At 37.0% G+C, this 23,016-nt stretch overlaps 1 protein-coding gene across 2 annotated transcripts in view; it reads left to right on the top strand.

Annotated features, from left to right (window-relative positions):
- TFB1M (transcription factor B1, mitochondrial) overlaps positions 1-23,016 on the top strand; it is a 79,628-nt gene that overhangs the window by 14,128 nt on the left and 42,484 nt on the right. For both annotated transcript variants that reach the window (XM_072643765.1, XM_072643764.1), the window contains 2 exons: positions 4,704-4,812; positions 5,718-5,869. In XM_072643765.1, coding sequence (XP_072499866.1) covers positions 4,704-4,812; positions 5,718-5,869 — 261 coding nt within the window. The remainder of the gene's footprint in view (positions 1-4,703; positions 4,813-5,717; positions 5,870-23,016) is intronic.

Here is a 23,016-nt window from a genome sequence, read left to right as displayed (position 1 = left end):
ATATTCAAACAATGGTGTTCCAGGTCTGCAGGCTCCTTGGGGAAAGGCTGACAGGAAACTAGCTGGATTGAGGTTATGATCTTGAGACAGTATTAAATCATCTTTTTCTAGTAATATGGCCTCATACTTCAGAATCCTTGAATCCGTCAGCCACCTCCTGGCCCTCTGGTTCAGGATGGATCGCACCTGATGGGGTACACTTACTATCAAACAGCCTCCAAAAGTTATTTTTCTACTTTCCTCTCCTAAAAGGGCTGTAGCTGCCACAGCCTGTATGCAGGTTGGCCATCCTTTTGCTACTGGATCTAACATTTTTGATAAAAATGCCACCAAATGTTCCTGCCCTCCTCTTATTTGTGCCAGGACTCCCAAGGCCACCCCCTTGTCTGTGTTCACAAAGAAATGAAAGGGCTTCTCTATTGAGGGTAACATTAATACTGGGGCTGAGATTAAAATCTCCTTGAGTTGTTTAAAACTTTGCTCACTCTCAGAGTCCCATTGAATATGCTCTGGTTTCCCTTCCAGTAGATGACTATATAAGGGTTTAGTTAGGACTGCATGTGAGTCTATCCAATTCCTGCAATATCCCACCAGGCCCAGGAATTTTCGGAGTGCTCTTTTATTTTCTGGCTGAGCTGTCTGTATTATTCCTTCTACCCAAGAGGGATCTAACTTCTTTTTTTCTTTTCCTTTACTTATCAAGTGACCCAGGTAACTCCATGAGAGAGCAGACTTTCTGCTCATCTCTCTGCTGAGGACAATTCCTTGATAAATGCCCCTTCTTTCCTCATGCCCAGCAAGTTAGGGGTCCTCTCGGAGGTCCTCTCTGACCGGCTCTTCCCCATACACGTTGGGCTGCCCCTGAGTCCCTTTGTCTCATATTTTTAGGGACTTGGTTCTGGTCCCATCCCTTCTGACCCTCCCACTCTGCAAATAAATAAATAAATAAAGCCAGTTTTCCGTATTCTAAAGTGATCACTTTAAAAAAAAAAAAAAGAAAAGAAAAACCTAAATTTTTTTTTTTTTTGCCACTTTAAATACATTGTCTGGCATCAAATATATATTGATCTAATTTGAACATAAAGTACAAACTTTAGCTTCAAGATCTAATTAAACCTAAATTCAAACTCTCAGCTCTAAGTTGCTTACTTGAGATTTTTTTACTTTCTAATCTTCTGCCTACTTCCACCAGACTTTGATAAATTCTAACCTATCTTAAACATTAAATTAAGAGTGACACATTTCACTTATTCACAATTCCAAATACGACCAGAATGAATTCAGTTAACTTTCTGTTTCCCATTACACTAAAATTTCTTCTTTGGGTGAGGCAGGAAATGGTTAAATACTTGCTAGCATGCCTTTCTTTGGTCTGAGAGAAAAAGATAAATTCCCTCCCTCCCTGTCCCTCTGCTCTGAGAGGGTCGAAGAAGAGGAGTAACAGGAATTTCAAAGACAGTTCAGCTCAGCCTTTCTGCTCCTGCTAGCTGGCTGGCTAAATTTACAACCTTAGAAAGTATCAGATAAAACAGAGACACAGATTTTCATTCACACAGAAATACCAACACAACATATACAGACAAAACATTTAACAAAAAATAGAATAGTACATATAGGTTTAAATTTTTGGCAAACCCAGTCCTCGGAGGATTTGTACTTCGGCCAGAAGACATTTCCCCCTAGCTGAGTGCCTACCTAAACTAAACAACTATACTTAATCATCTTCTTCTTCTTATCCTTCCCTTTATATTTTGATAATTCGTGCCAATTTGCAGTCGATTTCCCAGGGGACTATTTACCAGTATATCCTGACTCCTCTCCGAAGCTCAGGGCTTAGACTGCTTCTTCCCCATTTTGTTTTGCACGAGGGTTGTCGCCAGACACCTCCAAGTCCAAGACTCAACGAATTATGCTAGTTCTCTTGCTAGCTCTTGGTGGGGGTCACTCACCCACCAGCAGTCACCCAGTAGCGTTCCCCGGGGGGCCCTTTCCCTTGGGATCTGCAGTCCACTAATTTTGGTTGGGAGTCGTCACCAATCCCAAACCCGAGTCTATCTAAGACTCTTGAATTTGACTTCCAGGCCCCCCAATTGCTTACCTCCAGGTCATGCGTGCTCAAGTTGCCTGACTGCAATTTCCAACACTGACTGGTTGGAGTTTCAAATACATCAAAACTTCGGATTCGGAGTCTTTACACTTTCTGTTCTCACTGAGTTCCTCTGCTTCTGGTCATTACTTTGCAGAGGGGGAGGCTCGACACTTGGGTTCAAGAACCATAGAGGGGAGAAATCTCCCCACGGGCACCTGCCCTTGAACTGAGTTGCCAGCCATCTCCCTGGAAAGCCACAGATCCTGGATGAGCCCCCATAAACTGTATGGGATGGCAAGATCCCCTACTTAAATTAACTACTCAGAGGCCTCTCAAAGTGATGACAGAAAGTTTATTTATTCAGTTCTCAAGAAGCGGGGCAATTCCTCCACCAGGTGGTCTGGAGCAGGAAAAGCCAAAGACAAAGGAAAAGCAGTGATATATGTAGACCCTAACGCAAAACCCTCCTCCCACCACTGACCATTATTCTCATAATGAGAATATGATCTTACATTCTAGATACGAAATCTAGCCAATCCCCTTTGAAATGAAGACATCAAAAAGTTATGTAAGTTTTATCCAATCATTGAGACCCTAATGCACTACATAGTCTATATCCTTATATGGGAATTATTCCACTCTAAAAGCATTGTAACCTGAGCCTCTCAGTCTCCTTTACCCCTGGGAGAAGAATTACAATCTGAGAAGTCTACACTAAATCTATTCCACTTTTATCCTAGATAGGAGCTGTCTATTCAAAGTTTAAACTGAAATAGAAGCTGTTCTGAAGATAGAAATGAAACGTAACTTGACATAGAATGCTGAAGAGAGGGTGGGATCACGAATGAGTCCTTGCAACAAATCACAATTTACAGAAGAAAAACAAGTATTAGGACCCTCACTACCCCCACCACATCTGGCACAGTATTATGGAACTTTGGCCATGTAACAGTCAGAGCCAGTGGTGGATACAGAACTCTCTTCAGAGTCAGAAAGAAAGTTCAGGGCCAGTTTCTGACAGTAACACATACTAGCCAGGTGAGGCCTGGCTAGTTCCTTAACCTCTCAGTGCTTTTGGACCTCCTCTAAGCCTGAGTTGCAAAGGAGTTGCTGTTGTTGTGCATTGGTAGAGAGGAGGTTTCCTCATTGGGAGTTGCCTGTACCAGTGACATCTATCATCAGACCTCCTCCCTCCTGTAACAAACATGTTGAGATTTATGGAGCATTTTCCTTCTGATGACGTTGAGAGGTCAATAGGATAGGCATGTTTGTGACCATTTTACACATGAGGAAGCTAATGCTCATAGGACACTGCCCAGAGTCACACTAATGATAAGCTCCCTATCTAGTCTATTTTTAGCTCGAACTCATTGCCTTCCAAGGACCAGCAGCAGCACAGTGTTGTCTAGGCAAAGAGGCAGGTGACTTGGTCTCTGATTTAGATCTGCCACTCCCTTCCTACCCATGTAACCTTGGGCAAGGCTCTGAACTTGTCTGGACCTCATTTTCTTTATTTGAAAAATAAGGATGTGGACAAAATAAATTTCATTCCAGTTCTGAATCCTATGGTAATTTAGTCACTATCAAGTGTCAGCCTCCAGTGAAGAAAACTCATTTTAAAGAGACATGTTGGAATTAAGGTCATAATTTGCTTTGGTCAAGTTATGTCACAAATCAGATGCTGTTAATGACTTCTTATTGCCTACCCTAAAAAGGCTGAGACTCCTTAGACTAGCACTCAAAGGCCTTCCATAATTGGTCGCCACTCTGCCTCCATCCATGGAGCCTATGTGCTAGCCAGGTTGGACTAGTCAGCGATCCATATCTGCCCCAGGTTTTCCCTGTTCTCTGCCTTGCATCATGCATTTTCCCCTAAGCATATGATATTTTCCCCTTCTACCTGTGGAAATCTTTAAATCCCAGCTCAGATGATACTTTTTTCTTGAAGCTTTCCTTGACTCCTTAGTGACCCTCCATCAAGCCTCATATAACAATTTGTACTTTTCATACAACAACCATGTATTATTTTATAGTATAGTTTATTTTGTATATATAATATTCCCAAATGGACTATTTCTTTTCTAAATTTGGAATTTTCCCCATGCCTAACATAGTGCTTTATATAGAGTAGGTGCCTAATATTTGAGTTGAATTGTTATATTAATTATAATTAATTAATTAATTATATTAATAAGTTTAGTGATAACCACAATATTATCATTTAAAGTGGAATCTTTAATAGTCTTCTTTTTCCCATTTTCTATCCATTTTATTTTATTTCCTTCAAAAAATATGACTGGAATTTATAGGCCATGATGCCAGAAATTGTGTTTTAGTCATCTTTGTATCCCCAGTGCTTAAAACAGTCCTTAACACAGAGGTGACTGAATAAATATTTGTTGAGTTGGATAAAAACATGTATATTCCAGTAAATGACACTCTTCAGAACAAAAGTAAGTCAGAATCACTGCTGTTTTAAAGGTATTTAAATTAAGGCTTGTAAGTTTTATATAATGTGAACCTGTAGCAGAGCTAGAATGAGGAGCTTATGTGACTTCATGAGGTTCATTTATTGGAATGAATTAATGAATTTTATTTGGTTTTCATAAAATAGATGCTATCTGATGCAGCACCAGGAAAACTGAGAATTGTCCATGGGGATGTGTTGACATTTAAATTAGAAAAGGCTTTTCCACTACACCTTCAGAAAAAGTGGGAAGATGGTAAGTGTTTACTTGTGATTTCCATTTATTTTAAAATGTTTATTGTCATTACTTTTTCCTGTGAACAAGTCTTTTAAAATCACCTGAATTATACATTGTAAATGAGAAAATATTTTATGATTTTCTTCTAAAAACTTGCTGTTTTCTCTTTGTTGAAATTTTTTTACTTCATATGTTTGGAATATTGTTTTGTGTTTATGTTTTTATTCCCCTTCCAAGATACCAGAAGCCATGTATCTCTAAAACTAAAAGCATTGAGGAATGTTTAAAAATGTCTGTCTCTTCCTGTATTTTTGGAGTGTGGGAAAACAAGTGGTTTAGTAAGCTTAAGTAACAATCCATTTTCTTGTTTTCTAATCCAATTCTATAGCTACCTAAAAACTATATAGCTGGATTTTAATTGTAGAGGAAAGAAATGAGACATAGAGTGACTAGTGTAAGTTGAAGTCAATGACTGTTTCGCTGTTGTTCACATAGTTGTTTTGAATTTTACTAATGCTGTTGTAATTGCTGTCAGGGCACTTACCAGTACAAAATAAAATTTGGTACAAAATTGCACAGTTTGTTTTAGAGAAAAAACTTACGTTGTATATCACTTTGGAAGCATTAAAAGCATAATTACGTTTAAACAAAATTTTTATTACACTTTATTTATTATTATTAGACTTCCTAATATATGTTGGGTATTTTTCTCAGTGTTTTGGGGTCAGTGGATAGATTTAATTTTAACCTTTGGTCTTTGATTTTGCAGTAGGACTGTTTTTTGTTTTGTTTTTTGCAATTCTAAAACATCTTTTCACGAAGCTTTATGTTTGCCCAGTAATTACCCAGTTTTAATTTGTTCTTAAAACGTGTTCAGAGTATGTTGATAAAATTATCTTGGACCTTTCCCTTGATTCCAACAGATCCTCCAAGTGTGTATATTATTGGCAACCTGCCTTTCAGTGTGTCTACTCCACTGATTATTAAGTGGCTTGAAAATATTTCTAAAAGAGATGGACCTTTTGTTTATGGCAGAACACAGATGACGTTGACCTTTCAAAAGGAAGTGGCTGAGGTAAGCTTTTATTTGTCTAGACTCAAAACTACTCTACCAAGAGATCAGATTCCAAATGAATGTTGTTTTATTTTCATTGTTATTGGATGGCCAACTTGCATTTGTCAAATTTTAATGGAACAAAAACTAGAAATATTAGGTGTGGTATCAGCTGTTATGGCAGTGAATATTCCAGAAGGAAAGTTATATATAATTGTGGTACTGAACCTAAGTAGATTGTACAGAATGAGGCAGGGGAGTAGAAAGGGCCGGGAGACCTAGTTGTGAATCCCAGCTTTGACTAATGGCTATGTGATCCCAAAGTCAATAAATAAAGTCATCTGATATAAAGTAGAGAGAACGATATTTCTGCTACTTTGCTCTTAGTTCAGCTATACAGAAAGTACCTCTGAAATGCTAAATTCTTATATAATGTGAATTATTAACTGCAGAAGTAGTTCATGGCTTGTATGCTGAAGCTTTAGGTGCTTTAACAGCAGAAGTTGGGACATGAGGTATGATGACAAAGCATTGGCCGGTAGTGAGGGGAGCGTGGTTCGTCTTGCCTTGACCTGCCCTTACCACTTCTCCCTGCTCTTCTTCATTGCATTTGTCATGTCATATTTTCTATTGTAGCTCTCTGTGTATTTATCTTAGTTCCTTACAAGGCTGTTAGCTTTATGGGCTCTGAGACTGGCCTTTGCTTTCATAAATTTTGCATCTCCCCCAGTGGCTAGGTTTACTCACCAGAGGTGCTTGATAAATGTTAGTGAAATGAGTAAAGGTAAAAGGGAGCATTTGGATCATTACGCCACACACACTCCATAGTTATTAAGATTCATATCATTGTGCTTATGCAGCGTGAGGCAGAAGGCACTTGACAGTTGGAAGATGTCAGACAATCTCTTCATTTTTACTGACTTTTGCCTCACTTTGTAAATCAGACATTTCAAAGCACTTTATTGTGTCATTCGTAGTCTCAATTCACAATAGATAGAGATTATATTCGTTTTGAGCATCAAGGTGGGGTACATTGGATAGAACTGGTCCTGGAGTCAGGAAGAACTGAGTTCAAATTCAGCCTCAGATCCTTCCTAGCTTTGTGACCCTGGGCAAGACACTGAACCCTGTTTGCCACAGTTCCTCATCTGTAAAATGAGCTAGAGAAGAAAATGGCAAACCAATATCTTTACCAAGAGAATTCCTCAAAAAGAATCACTAAGAGTTAGACATGACTGAAAACACCTAAATAGCAATAAAAATTTTAATTTTACAGGTGGAGAAAATTTAACCAGACTGTCTTAAGCAAGATTAATAGCGAATCAGCTGTTTTAAAAACACATTAGGATGTACATCTCTTTTCATTGCTCTAGATATAATTCACTACCCTGTGTCCTCTCTGAGCTGATGGACCATATGGATATTCTTAGAAGAAAACTATGGTTGATTAATTTGATGTGAAAACTGCTATTTTACATATATGCTTGTCTGCCAAATTAAAATTTATTGCTGTAGCATTGATGATTATCTGACAAAGCCCCTTGCTTTGAGGATCTGGAAATTTCCGTTTATCCTGGCTGCTTCTTTTAGTTGCCATTATTTCAAATTTGGTGCTGCTTATACTTAAATACTTTGGTGGATCTGTGAGCTCATCAGTATGGGTACTTAACTTCCTCCATGTAACTGAAACCCATCCAGACCTTCTAATCCTTGCAATTCTGCAGTATGTCCTGCCAGGAACCTCCCACAGAGGCTCCCCCAGTGGGCTTCACGTATAGGTTGTCTGCCAGTTATCCCTTGCTCTTACTATGTGCCGAGCACACCTCTTTTCTGACATACATCTTTCTGATGACATACTTTAACTGATTCTCCGGCACAGTTCTTTTTTATTAATGTGTTGTGGCATACTTACACCCGTCATGTACCTCTCCTTTCCTTCCAGGTGACTTACAACTTTCCTTTTTTAGAGCTGATATTTCATGTCTCAGAGCCATTATAGTAAGTGGCATCATCATAAGAATATTGTTTTAAAGATGGGCCTTAGTTTTAAGGAGAAACTCAGGGTCATTAAAGGCATGGCACAGTTTCCCAAAGACAAAGCAACCTGCTCTGCTCCTCCATTCAATTCTGGGCCCAGCTTACTAGCCATTTATAATTTCTGTCCATTCAACTATGTCATAGATATAATAATAGGTATTCTTTATTAATTTGGTTTTTAGATGGTTAAAACAAACAATAATCCCTCTTTTGGGTGATTATAGATCCCAGAAGATTCTGCAGTGTTCTAGAGATTGATGAAATCAGTAAAATTCTATCTATAAATAGGAGTATTTGGAAGACCATACCATCTTTGAGGAATCTCTCTTCCACTTGAACTAAGTGCTGAATATTCTCCAAATAATATCTGTAGCATTTGGAATGAAGGATCCTTGTATTCAGGGGGTTTTTAAATCAGAATGAGACTTGATGATTTCCCTATACCCATTTCAGTTCATTCATTTGGTAGCAAATGCCACTTTAAATGAGTCATTATGCAGTAACTGCACTAGAGAAGGGAAAAGGAACCTCCACACAGGATATGGTGCGTCCACAAAATATTCATCAAAAGATATTCTTCCTAGCCACCTGGAGACAAGAGTGGGGTGCTGCAGATTTGGGGAATGATGTGGAGGAGGATGAGAGGATGGGATGAGAATGTTCACTGATTTACCTGAAGTTAACTGATAAGGGGGAACAAGTAGTGTCTTATGTATGATGCCATGTTGTATGAGGCTATGTGGACCCAGATGTGTGGAGGAGAGACATGTAAAAGAAGCTGTATGGTGGAGATTTCTCCTGTTCAGTCAGATGCTAGTTTGAGGTCTTATATTCTCTATATCTTTGGGTTAGTTGTGAGATGGCAGAAAGGTGGTTCATTATGGAATATTGCTTGTGAAACTCTGTTTTTCCCTACTAATGCACTCTTTGGGGAATATAATACATTAATTCATTCAGTTCATGTGTGGGTGACCCTGAGAGATTTTGTATAGATGTGGGAGTAGCGTTAGTGGAAAGTAGGAATTTAAGTGGATAATTGTTGATGTTTTCTTGATCACCTTTTCAAAAAATAAATAAATAAATAAGGTCTAAGATTTTCTCCATACCTTTGCTCTTTCCCCCTACTTTAGAAACCTTCTTTCTTTAGAAAATCCTTCTCCTTCAATGCCTTTAAATGTATACATCTTGCATATGTCTCCTTTGTAGATACTTGATGCAGTCTAGCTGCTTTTCATGTTTTTGTTGTTTTTAGTGGGCTCTCATTATCTTTGCTTTTTCTGTAAGCACCTCAGGGACTGTGATAGTAGGGTCCAAATGTGATGATTCCATTTTCCTTGATGGAAAAAATAGTTTGTTTTTAATAATTTTTGCACATCTTTTCTAATTTTCTTCTGTTTTCTTTCGTTTTCAACCTTGAGTGCCCATGGGATGAATTTGCTTAGTTGGCTGTTTTGCCATGCTTTCTTTAAACTTGTTTTACCCTCCACCATGTCTCACTGCTTTACCACTCATAATCTCCCATCATCCTTCTTCATAGTAGCTTACAAATGAGAGTCCAGTTTTCCCTTTGACAGCCATCTAATCTCTCTGTGTGGTATACAAATCAAAAGTTTGCTGAGTAAGGTGCTTTCTGTACTGTTTTAGTCTCCTTATTGTAGCAATTAATTTATATTGTTTTAACCTAGGAATGAAATTAATATAGTTGGTGTTGATTTCATTTGTGGTCATTTCTGATTTTTTATTTTTTTTCATAGCTTATTTAAATAATTCGGGATTAAATCATTTGTATGGTATGTCTTTCTTGTTCTTGTAAAATTGGATGAGCCAGTGGTCTGACTGCACAGATAGTAAACTTAGGGATAGTTCCCACATGACTTTGACAGGAGCATGAAAAATACCTAGTTGTAGAAAACATTTAGGGCAGTGTTTTGTGTTACCAAATAAATTGGTTTTTTATAGTTAAAAAAAACCTGAAGTACCATGGGATCTTGTATTCTCTACCTCCCAGTCACTTGTATGGTTTAAAAATATTGTCCGCTATAGCTTATCATTTTTGAAAGTCTAGCTAATTTTTTCTCATTCTTTCTTCAAGGATATCCTTAATACTAGATTATTTTCGTAATGATTTTGTGGAAATGGGAAGTAGACGTATGGGTTGGTAGTGATTTGCACTTCTCTGTCATCTTTTTTAATGATGATTTTTCCCCACCAAGGGGAAAAGTACCTTTCAGATACTTGGAGATATCAGTGCCTTTAAAAGAATTACCTACAGCAAAGATCTCTGTATATACTTTGTTTAGTCAACTCAATTCACTTAAATATTTATTTAGTGCCTACTGTAGGGCAGGCACTATACTAAGCCCCGAGGATCCAAATAAGAAATAGAAAGACAATTTCTGCCCCCAAGGATCTAACAATCTAGTGAGGAAAGAGAGCACATAAAAGGAAGCTGAAAAGTGGAGGAGATGTAAGAGAAAATGCTAAAGGAGGAGAATGTTCTTGACATGGGGGCAGCCTGTGTGAGAAGCCCCAGAGATGAGAGACAGAATGTAGTATTTGTGGAATAAAAATAAGGCCAGTTTAGCAGGATGAAAAATGTGTGAAGTATATTAATATACAATAGTGTTGGAAAGGTAGATTGGAGCCAAGTAGTGAAGGACGTTAAATGGGAAACAGAAGAGTATTTGATCATGGAAGAAATTAGAGCTCCTAGATTTCAGTGAGCAAAGGCATTTTGTGGTCAAACTTATGCTTTAGGAATATGTGACAAGGATCTCACATTTGAATATCATCACTTATATTAATGATAGGCTACATTAGTAGGCAGTCCAAAAACTGTGTGATTCTTAGCACCCACTGTATACTTTTGTGCCACTACTGAAGTAGAAGTAGCTGAGAAAAAGATATGCTTATTTTTATTCCCATTCAGTTTTCTTTAGAGGTCTGTCGTATCTAACTTTTCTATGATTCTAGTCATCTCCTTAACTTCTTTCTTACATATTTTATGGTTAGATTTATCTAGGTCTGAGAAATGAAAGTTGAGGTCGCCCACTGGTATAGTTTGACAGTCTGTTTCCTCCTGTAATTTATTTAACTTTTAAGAATTTAGATGCCATGCCTTTTGTTGCATATATATTTAGTACTGATATTACTTCATTGTCTATGGTACCTTTTAGCAAGATGTAGTTTCCCTTCTTATCTCTCTTAATTAAGTCTGTTTTTGCTTTGGCTTTGTCTGAGATCGTAATTACTACCCATGCCTTTTTTACTTCTGCTGAAGTATCTTGCATTGAGCCCCTTATTTTAACTCTGTGTGTCTCTCTGTTTCAAGTTTGTTTCTTGTAAACAACATATTGTTGGAATCTGGTTTTTAATCCATTCTGCTGCTTCCATTTTATGGATGAATTCATCCCATTCCCATTCACAGTTATGATTGCTAACTGTGCATTTCTCTCCTGTTTTCTTCTGTTTATCCTTTTCTCTCTTTTTATCCTGTTTGCTCTGAAGTCTGTTTTGCTTTTTATCACTACGTTCTTTTATCCACCTTCCTTTTTATCACTACTCCCTCCCTATGTTGTTTTCTTTTTGTACTTCCTCTCCTTCTCTGTTGGTTAAGATAAAAATCTATACCCAATTGTCTAAGTGTGTGTGTGTGTGTGTGTGTGTGTGTGTGTGTGTGTGTGTGTGTGTGTGTTTTACCTCTTTGAACCAGCTTAGATGAGAGTGAGGTTCAAGTGTTGCCACCACCATATTTCTATCTACTGTAAAAGCTCTTTCTTGTGTACTTTTTTTGGTGACATAATTTTCTCCATTCTTTCTCTCTCTTCCCCCTTTTCCCTCTGTCTCCCCCATGATGATTTTTTACATCATCCCAACATAATCAGCTTATTACTGTGTCCTCTATCTATGTAGAGTCCTTCTAACTGGCTGTATCAGTAAGCACCCCAACATACACAGAAGATCTTGCTATTACAGGTTCTTAGATCTGCTTTTCTAAATGGAAAGGCAACTTTTGAGGAGTTAACAATCTCCTTTAATCAAGTGCATATATTATTCACTTAGTTCAGGAAATCAACAGACAGTGCTTCCAAACTGTCTTGACATAAGCAGTACATATATCACAAATCAACAGACAGGTCCAACTGTCTGACCATAGTTGCCAGAGAAGGAAGCACCAGCATCTGGATTTTCAAAGCCAGGGGGCCTCCTTAGCAGCTTCCCAGAGTCTCATCTGACACACAAAGCTTCTACCAAAAACTAAGCCCCAAAGTAAAATCTCACCCTCAGAGTATTTATACCTTTTTTAGAACCAGAGGACATCCCAACCCTTGAGAACCAGTGCCTCATTAACAAAAGATTTGGGCCTTCCTACAAATCTTCCTTAATCAAACTCCCATTAATGGGCAGGCCCATTAGTGAATGGGGAAGATCTTTAATCACGTTAACAATGCAAATACATATACTGTTTCTAGTTAAAGAAACTCTTTTTTTTCTGTACTTTACTCCTAGTAAAGATTCTTGGTTGATAAAGGCAAGATTCAGTCAGAGGCATTATACTTCTTGATTATACTCAAACAAAAACAGCCAAAGATCCTACTTTGCTTGCCCTTACAATGGCCTAATAATTATAAACTTCTCAAAAGTCATATGTATCATGTTTCCGGTAGGAATATAAACATTTTAACCATATTGAGTCCCTTGTTTCCTTTTTCATGTTTACCTTTTTCTGCTTCTTTTGAGTTTTATGTTTGAAAGTCAGATTTTCTTTTCAGTTCTAATCTTTTCATCAGAAATGTGAGTCCCCTATTTCATTAAACATCTTTTTTTGCCTTGAAAGATTGTACTCACTTTTGCTGGGTAGTTAATTTTTGCTTGTAATCCTAGCTTTTTTGCTTCCCAAAATATCATATTCTAAGCCTTCTGCTCCTTAATATAGAAACAGCTAAATGTGGTGGGATCCTGAGTATGACTATAATATTTGAATAGTTATTTTCTGGCTTATTAAAGTATTTTCTCTTTGACCTGTGAGCTCTGGAATTTGGCTATGACATTTCTGGGAGTTTTCATTTTGGGATCTCTTTCAGTTGATTGGTAGATTCTTTCAGTTTCTATTTTACCCTCTGATTGTAGGTTTTGGGGGAAGTTTTCCTTTATGATTTCTTGAAATACGATGTTTAGATTCATTCTTTGATCATGGTTTCCAAGTAGTCCAATAATTCTTAAATTATTTCTCCTCAATTTACTCTCTAGGTCAGTTGTTTATCCAAAGAGATATTTAATATTTTTTTCAATTTTTTAACTGAAAAAAACGTTTTTTCTTCTTTCTTATGGAGTCATTCACTTCTACTTGCTCAATTCTAATTTTGAAGGAATTACTTTTTTTATGAAGTTTTTTATTTTTTACCTCTTTTTTTCCCATTTGGTCAATTATACTTTTTAAGGAGTTATTTTCTAGAGTATTTTTGTGCCTCTTTTACCAAACTGTTGTCTTTTCATAATTTTCTTCCCTTGTTCTCATTCTTTACTCAGTTTTTCTCCATCTATTCTTATTTTATTTTGAAAACAATTTCTTAGCTCTTCCAAGATTCTTATTGGTCTTGTGTCCAATTCACATTTTTTTTTAAACTTTGTTGTAGCTGTTTTTTGACATCATTGACTTCTTCTGAGCTTGTGTCTTGATCTTCTTCCCTGTCACTGTAGTAGCTTTTTATGGTCAGGTTTTGTTGTTGTTGTTGTTTGCTCACTTTTCCAGCCTGTTTTTTGATTTTTAACTTTATATTAAAAGTGGGATATGTTCTTAGCACAGAGAGGGAGCAGGAGGGACTCTTTCCCAAGTTTTAGTTTTTTTCCATGCTTCTGTTTTAAGAGATAATTCTGGGGGTTTGGAAGTTTTCAGTGCTTTTAAGATGATATGATCTGAGGAGAGGTGTGATCACTGCTCTCCTGGTCTGCACTTTCATCCTTACCTAGGAAGGAACCTTGAGTGCTGATCTTTATGTCCCCTGATCCCTTGTGACCAAAATCTCTCCTCTCATGGCATTTCAACTCAGCAGCGGATGTACCCAGTGGAGTTGCCAACCAGCAACTTGTCCTACACCCAGGGCTAGCACAGAGGTCCCTTGCAAATCTCTTTCACACCAGTTGCACAGTCCCCTTACCATCTCTGGGCTGAGAGTTGAAGTTGTGCTGTTGATGCCTCCAAGTCCTCCAGCTTTTGTTGCTGTTATATGAGCTTCTGGACAGTTCCTACCCCTATGTCACATACCTCCCCTTCTGACTCTCTAAGTTGGCTTAGGCAGGAAAGATGTCTTGCCTTTTGTTGGCTCTTCCACTCCAGAATTCAGTTTGAGGCATTATTTTAAAATTGTTTGGAAGGGAATGTTAGGAGAAGTTGACTATAGTGCTTTCTCTACCCTGCCATCATGAATCCGCCTTTGGAAGTTCCAAAAAAGAGAATTTTGTATTTTATTCTGGGGCAAGAGGGAACCAGCAGTTTTGTTAAACCTGTCCTTTACAAAAATCACTTTGGCAGCTGATTAGAGAATGTATTGGAATGGGGAGAGGCTTGACGTAGGTAGATCACAGAGTATTGCTGTAGTCTAGGCTTTGAACTGATGAGGGTCTGTACCAGAGTGATAGCAGTGTCAAAGTAGAAAAGGAGACACATTTAAGAGATGTGTCAAAGGTGAAATTAACAGGCCTTGGCAATAGATTGAATATTGGCAGTGGGAGGTGAGAGATAGTGAGGAATTGATGATGACTTCCAGCCTTATGGACTGAGAGGATGGTGATACTCTCCAAAATAATAGGGAGGGTAGAAAATGGAGAGGATTTAGGGGGATACATATTGAGTTTTGTTTTGTACATGTTGAGTTTAAGATATCTGTTAAAGTACAGATTACAGTTAAAGATGTCTGAAAGGCTGTTAGAGATGTGTGATTGGAGGTCAGCAGAGAAGATGGGGCAGGATAGTAGATTTGAGAATCTTCAGCAAAGAGGTGATAAATTCCATGGGAGCTAGTGAGATCACCAAGTGAAGTAGTATAAAAGGAGAAGAGAAGAGGGCCTAGTACAGAGCTCTGGGACACCCATGGTAAATGGGCTTGGCCTACCTGAGGATCCAGCAAAGATACTCAGAGAGATGAAGAAGTCGTCTGATTGGTAGGAGGATTGGGAGAGAGTGGTGCCCTGAATTCCTAGAAAAAAAAAGAGTATTCAGGAGAAGATGATCCATAGTGTCAGAGGTAGAGGAGAGGTGGAGGAGAGTGAGGATTGGGAAAACGCCATTAGATTTGGCAATTAGGGTATCTGATAACTTTGGAGAGAGCATTTTCAGTGGCATGATGAATTAAGAAGCAGGGAGTTAGGATAAGTGTGAGAGAAGAGGAAGTGGAGGTATCTGCTGGAGACATCAAGAAATTTCACCATAAAGGACAAAAGAGATACAGGAAAATGGTGTGGGTAGAAGGATCAAATGAGGGCTTTTTGAGAATGGAGTGTGTCTCAGGGAGAGATTGAAGATAAGTGAGAGAATGGGGATTTCCAGGGGGGCAATTTGTTGGATAAAACAGGATGGAATGAGATTGGTTATGCTGGTAGAAGGGTTTGCCTTTGCAAGTACTAGTGCCACCTCTTTGGGTGAGATGGACGTGAAGGAGAAGATAATTGCAAAAGGCATAGGTGTGACATGAAAGGAGGATGAGGGGAGAAGAGGGAGCTCATGGTGATGGGCAAAATGAGGCAAAGTTCTCAGCTAAGAGATGAGGGGAAGGACTGTCATGGGAGCTCTGAGGAGGAATGAAAAAGTTTGGAAGAACTACTGTGGAAAGTGAGATTAGTGTTTAAGGATAAACACTGATAAGGATGAGAGTTGGTTTGGGTCTCTTCAGTAGCATTAACACTGGGTAGATTGTGTGCAGAATTGTTTTGTTATTTAATCACTTTCCCTTCATATATTTCTATAGTAAACTTGTAGGCTTTTATTTTTATTTTTTAAGTTCTTTCCTAGTTTTCGTACTACTTCAAGGAGCTTAAATGTGGAGCACCAGCTACTGTCTCATAGCATTCTGATAGTAGATCAGAAGTCCAAAGAGCTTTTGTGGAACTTTTCTAATTTTTTGCCCCACTACTAACCTTCAGGTAAAAGTAATCTCTCATTTCTTGAAATTTTCCCAACAGCACCTTTCCTTTGTCCGTATTACATGCTACTTTTTATCCATGCCCTCTACTAGGCATTCGTCATATCTTTCTAAAGTTTAACCTTCTTGAGGCCAAAGGCATTATTCATCATTATATCAATGTTAGCATACAACATAGTACATTTCTTATAGTAATCACAATAAATAATATCATTGAATTAAGATTTTAGTTCTTGCTTTCCTTCCTGAGTTGACAGCTTTTATAAGTGGTGATCAACTACAAAATATGCATTTCAGAGACCTAAAGTTTAGGCAGGTGAGTAAGCTCTTTATCTTTTGAAGTGTTAAATTATGTAGATATATCCTTCTTCCCTTGTGAGCTAGTTGAAGGAATTATTGTATCCATTTTATAGACAAGGAAAATATGATTAGATTTGAGTGGCTCCCATAGATATAGCAATCATCTTTATAATGATGGCTAGACTTGGTTTTTTGCTGTTACTCATTTTTCATTGCTGTCATATTGATGTGAATACCATCCTCAGTTTTGGCATATTTTCATTACGCTGTCACTTCTATAGCAACATGAGATGATCCTCATAAAACTTTTTCCTACGTTACATTTGTAGGTATTATTTTTAGATTTTGTGTAGGACATTTTAGATAGTTTTGACACACAATGGGGAAAAACATGTTTTCTGACCTAAAAACATATTTTAACAATATGTGCATTTTAACTGTGTAGTCATATGCATTTTTTTTTTGCAAAATTTTGTAGTGAATTTTCCCCATGAAGTTGCTAAACTATAATTTCCCTCTAAATGTTATCTTATATGGAATCCCTATTTTGATGCATGATCATGACATCCAGATGACCCTTCATTTGTGTAGGTTGTGCCAGCATATCACATACATTCTGACAGATTCTCCTAAGCTGGAATGGTTTTATGTATGAGCCTAGTGATAGACTATATGTCTGTTAAAGCTCAGTCTAATTAAGTTCAAAGTAGTTCCTCAGCAGAAGGTTGGCCATCAAATAATGACATTTGTTGGTCACAACAACTCATGAAGATTGCAAAGTTTTGGATGGATTTTAAACTATACTTTCGAAGTCTTGGGATCATAGGATTTAGAGCTGAAAGGAAACTTGGGGATAACCTAGATCCAACCTCCAAATTTTATAGATGAGGAAATCAAGACCCAGAGAGGTCTTAAATTGTACTGTTATTACACGTAACATGTGGCAGAAACAGGATTCCATCCTAGGTCTTCTTTCTTCTGTAGCATTGTATGAAGCCCCATAGTATAGGTACTTTAATTGTAACAAACCTATGATGATGGTATTAGAAAAGTCTAATTTATAAAATAGTTGGTTGTTTTTTTAAAAAGAAGTACCGGTTTATTTTGTTTATTCAACTAAAGCTAACAAAAATGTAATTAGAGGTCCTTCAGGACCTATGTTAATAATAAAAATAATTTACAGTTGACCAATTATTTGTATATATTCCATACTGCATCAAAGTAGTTTGTTCTCATAGGTCAATGACTCTTGTGGCCTTATTTATGAAGTTTATTTGTTTAGTCACATCTTTCTTTTTTTCTTTCAACATGAACCTAAAACTTTATGATAACAAGACTATGGGAGAGCACAGTCCCAATGACAAGACTCATGAGTCCATGCTTCGTTAGGTTTGAGTGATTTCATGATTTTATATCATGCTTTTTCTTCTAATCATTTTTTGTAGATGAAATTTCTAATCTCTTAGATCAGGTAGGTTTATTTAGATCAGGAGTTCATTTTGTGTCGATGATCCTTTGGGCAGTCTGGTGAAGCTTATGGACCCCTTCTCAGATAATATTTCTGAGTATATAAAATGCATAAGTTTACAGAGGAAACCAATGGCCAAAGGTTAGTGAAAATAAAGATGTAATTTTTTTCCTATTCAAATTCATGGATCCATTCAACTCTGTCTACGGACCACAGGTTAAGAAGCCCTGAATTAGAGATTACACTGATCTCATTCTTATTCTCTGTAGTCACATCTTTCTAGATAGAACAGAGGAAAACTTGAGGCCCAATCTCTGTCCAAATCATTACAAATCCCTTTGAGATGTAACTTTATGAGTAAGTATTGTTGGGTAGCTGATCTTTATTTTAGACCTAACACATATACCATAGGTGTACATTTTCTGCTTTAGAGAAGTTTAGCACTCATTTGAGAGTCATCTATCATGTGAGAATTATGTGTAAGCTGTATGCAAATATTAGGGATTAGTTTTATTGCTTATATATAGAATTGTTTTGGTTACCTGGCAACACAAGATAAATAGAGCCCTTTTTTGTTCTTTGTAATATAAAATTTAAATGCAGGGAAAACTGAGAAGTATCTTACTAAAAGACATGCAGACAGCAATACAAACAGTGACAGATCATGTAACAGAATCAGAGAATCTTACATATGAAGGGATGTTAATATGTTCCACCCTTCATTTTATAGATGATGAAATAGGTGCCAAATAACTAACTAGTAGTGGCTGAGCTGGGACCAGAACTGGCATATATGACTCCCAGGAAAGCCATGATTTTTCAGTTTAGCAATACTTATTAAGTGCCTGCTGTCTACAGAAGACTGTGATTGGTTCTAGGTACCTTGTAACATTTAACTAAAATATTGTCCCTGTCTTCATAAAGTTTATACTCTATGAAGGAGTTAGGAAGGTAGTACGTAGACAAGTAATTACAAAATTATAGATTACTTTGGCCATTTGTGAGGAATAGGTGAATCGGAAGATGAGATCCATTGTTTCTGATGCCTAACTGCTACAATTTTTCAAGGGTAAATCTTATTCATGTTAAAATGATTGTGGTTGTTGCAAAGAAGAAATATCATAGTCTTTGATTTCTCTAGCTCCTTATTTTTGCGTACTTAGATAAACTACTTGAAGTTTAGAGGTCAGAAGTTTACTTGTACTTAAAACAAAAATAGTTTGGTGTATTAACCTTTTATGATAATTTATCTCTGGAAGGTCTCCGAGTTTTTGAAGCACATATATGAGTTATTAACCATAGAAATAGCTATAACTCGTGAATAGGAATCTTACACTAAATCTATGGAGTGAAATGTGTTCATCCTTCATTGCTAAAGAAGCCCATGCCATCAGAGAAATAATGACATGACTTGCACTTGATTTTGTTTTGAGTGAGGGAGGGCTGTCACCAACCTCACTTCTCCAGAGCCATCTGAATCTAGTGACCAGATATTTATCAGGATGACTGTTGATGTCATGTCATTATGCCATTTTCTGTTAAACTGGAATGTCTTTAGATTAACTGGTTTAAAGAGATATAGTTAAACTCTTTAGGCCTTTTGTGGTCACTAGAGGAAGGATATCATTCATATGTTAGATAATATATACTAGACTGGTGTGAATGGAGGAATATATTTTATATATACAATAGTATATGGATTTCATGAGAAAAAAATCCAGGATAAGATATTATTTGGAAAATATGTTACCATCTCTTTGGTAATACATTTTGGAGAATACATTTTCTTATTTTTTTTTTTTTGTTAAAGAATTCTATCTTCAACGCAGAAAACTGGGAAAGAATTTTTGCAACCACTATCTGTGATAATGGCCTGATTTCTAAAATATATAGAGAACTGAGTCAAATTTGTAAGACTGCAAATCATTCTCCAATGGTCCAAGGATATGAACAGGCAGTTTTCAGAGGAAGCAGTTAAAGCTATCTATAGTCCTATGAAAAAATGCTCTAAATCACTGTTGATTAGAGAGATGCAAATCAGAACAACTCTGAGGTACCACATCACACCTATCAGATTGGCTAACATGACAAAACAGGAAGATGATAAATGTTGGAGAAGATGTGGGAGAGTTGGAACACTAACTCATTGTTGGTGGAGCTGTGAGCTGATCCAACCATTCTGGAGAACTATTTGGAACTATGAGCAAAGGTCTGCAAAAATGTGCATCCCCTCTGACCCAGCAATGTTGCTTCTAGGACTCTATCCCCAAAGAGATTATAAAAATGGGAAAGGGTCCCACATGTACAAAAATATTTAATGCAGCTCTCTTTGTGGTAGCCAAAAACTGGAAATCAAGGGGATGCCCATCAGTTGGAGAATGGCTGAACAAGTTCTGGTATATGAATATAATGGAATACTATTGTGCTATAAGAAATGATGAACAGGAAGACTTCAGAGAAGCCTAGAAGGACTTATATGAACTGATGCTGAGTGAAAGGAGCAGAACCAGGAGAACTTTGTACACAGCAACAACCATAGTGTGCGAGGAATTTTTCTGGTAGAGTTAGTCATTCATAGCAATGCAAGGACCTAAAAAATTCCCAATGGACTCTTGAGGCAAAACACCTTTTACATCCAGAGAAAGAACTATGGAATTGAATCTCAGAATGAAGCAGACCATTTTCTCCTGTGTTATGTTTTGTTTTGTTGTGTTTTGTTTTGTTTTATGGTTTCTCCCATTCATTTTAATTCTTCTATGCAACATCACTAAGGTGAAAATGTATTTAATAGGAATGTATGGGTTGAACCTATATAAGATTGCACACCGCATTGGAGTGGGAGTAGGAAAAAGGTAGGGAGGGGAAAAAATATAGAAGTAATTGTAGAAAACTGAAAATAAACAAAATAATTTTAAAAAAAGAATTATGTCCTCAGTCCCATTCCATCTATCATTTTCACCAGTGATTCAAATGAATTTATGCTTCTGTGATTTGAAGATGACATTCAACTGGCATGGATAACCACCATATTTATAATACAATAGGGATTCAAAAATAATCCTAAAGGCTAGAGTAATAGGCCAAATTAAATACAATGAAACTAAGTAGAAATATGTGTAAAGTCCTAAATTTGGACCTTAAAAATTAGCTTTATAAGTACCAGATTGATGAGCCATAGTTAAACAACAATTCATATAATAAAGACTTGGTTGTTTTAGTGTACTCTGTAAATTCAAGCTGATTTAACAGTGTGATGGGGTAGCAAAAAAGGAAATGTTAACTTGTTCTTAAATAACATGAATAGAAGCATAAAGTTCATAATGGGGAAATGGTGGTCCTTGTAATCTCCCCTAGTAAGACTTTACACAGAGTATTGTATTCAGTTGCAGGTACCACATTTTAGGAAGGGTTCTGGCAGGTTGCAGAGTATTTGAAAGATGATGGCCAAGATGGTGAAGAGATTGGGCAGTAGGCCATCTCTCCAAGGAAACAGGGCTGTTTAGTTTGAAAAAGGAAAGACTGAGGGTTCATAGAGACAACTGTACTTAAGGTATTTTAAGCCCTATCACATAGAACAAGGACTAATTTATTTTTCTTAGCTCCAAAGAACAGAACTTAGAATAGTAGGGAGAAATTATAGATTGGTGGATTTTTGGTTCAGTACAAGGAAAAACATAATAAAAGAACTGTGCGTAAATGAAGTAGGCAACCTTGAGAGATCCTCATCCCTGAAGGTTCTCAAGTGGGGTTACCACTTACTTAAATACGTTTTAGGGGAGAATCCTCAGATCTAGCTTGGGCTAAAGTGACTTTCAAACTCCCTTGCAGCTCTGATACTCTTTACCTCTAGCTAATTTAGTTTTTAAATTTTATGTCATAAGAATATTCCAAAACCTGCATTTCATTTGTACTTTTTGGAATTTTTCATGTGTGTTTTTCTGCTTCATGGATTTTTGGTAGACATATTTTTCTTAATTTGTTATTAAAGAGAATTCTATAAAACCAATATTAAAATCAAGCACCTTTAAAAATCAATGACAATACATTTATGTATTTATAGAGAGAGGGGTATACGTATGTTCATACATATGTGTATGTGTATCTATATGTGTATATATGTAAGATATCTGTCTGTCTATCTATCTGTGTGTATGTATAACTGTTGGTTCCTTTACATGAAATGTACTTTTATTTTCTCAACATATTTTTTTCTTGGCATTGGTGTTTATACTTTTTTTGGTTTTCTGTTATAGCAGGGATATTGTTTTTGTTGTGGTAGTATTGCTTTTGGTCAGTTACAAATTAGTAGCTGTATTTTGTTAGAGAGGCAGGGTTGCATAGTGGAGAGAGAGGCAGACCTGGGTTCGCAGCCCCACAATGACATATAATGACAGTGTGACTTTGGATGTGGCACTTACTTGTGAGTTGCTCAGTGTCCTGAGCCACCCAGAGGCTTTTAATTGCTGATGTGCCTTGGTAAAGGGAGTTTTATCACTGAGCATTCCCTAACATCAATAAGATCATAGATGTGGACCCCCCCAAAATGAAATAATAGTTTACTCTTCCAAAACAATTTACATATTACATTGGACTCTGGATATGTCTCTGTGCTGGGTGATAACTGATATCCATAATTGTGACTTTGTCATTTAGAAAAAGTAGATTATCTTCAGTGTAATGTACTTAAGAAGACAAGAAGTTTGTAATTTATTTCAGAAAGACTTCCATCCAAAATGGGGAAAGCATAGGTTTGAAAAGGGCCAAGTCTTCAGCTCCACAGAAGTCTCATATTCTTAGGGGTTTGAGAAGTTAGCGATTTTACTGTGATTAAAGATAGGGGATGTGAACTGGACCTATGATTTCATTAGTATAAGGGAACTCTCAGATGAGGAAATTCTCTCTCCCAATGCGAGTTGGAACCTTCTCTGCAGTAATAGTTAGCAAGTTGCCTAGAGTGCTGAGAGGTTGTGACAAAACGTAGCTAGCTATACAGTATATTTTTAAAAGATTCAGTTAAATATTAAAAATGATTGCGTACCTACTCTTTGTTAAGAACTCTGCTGGGCTCTGGGGATAAAGATTTAATACAAGATACTTTGAGACGGGACTAAGGAAGGAAGGAAGAAAGCATTTATTAAGTGCCTACTCTGTCCCAGGCACTGTGTTAAACTCTTCAAATATATATATATATATATATATATATATATATATATATATATATACAT

The sequence above is a fragment of the Notamacropus eugenii genome, chromosome 2 (assembly GCF_028372415.1).
Source record: "Notamacropus eugenii isolate mMacEug1 chromosome 2, mMacEug1.pri_v2, whole genome shotgun sequence".
In the NCBI taxonomy this organism is placed as follows: domain Eukaryota; kingdom Metazoa; phylum Chordata; class Mammalia; order Diprotodontia; family Macropodidae; genus Notamacropus; species Notamacropus eugenii.
This window is presented reverse-complemented; position numbering and strand designations above follow the sequence as displayed.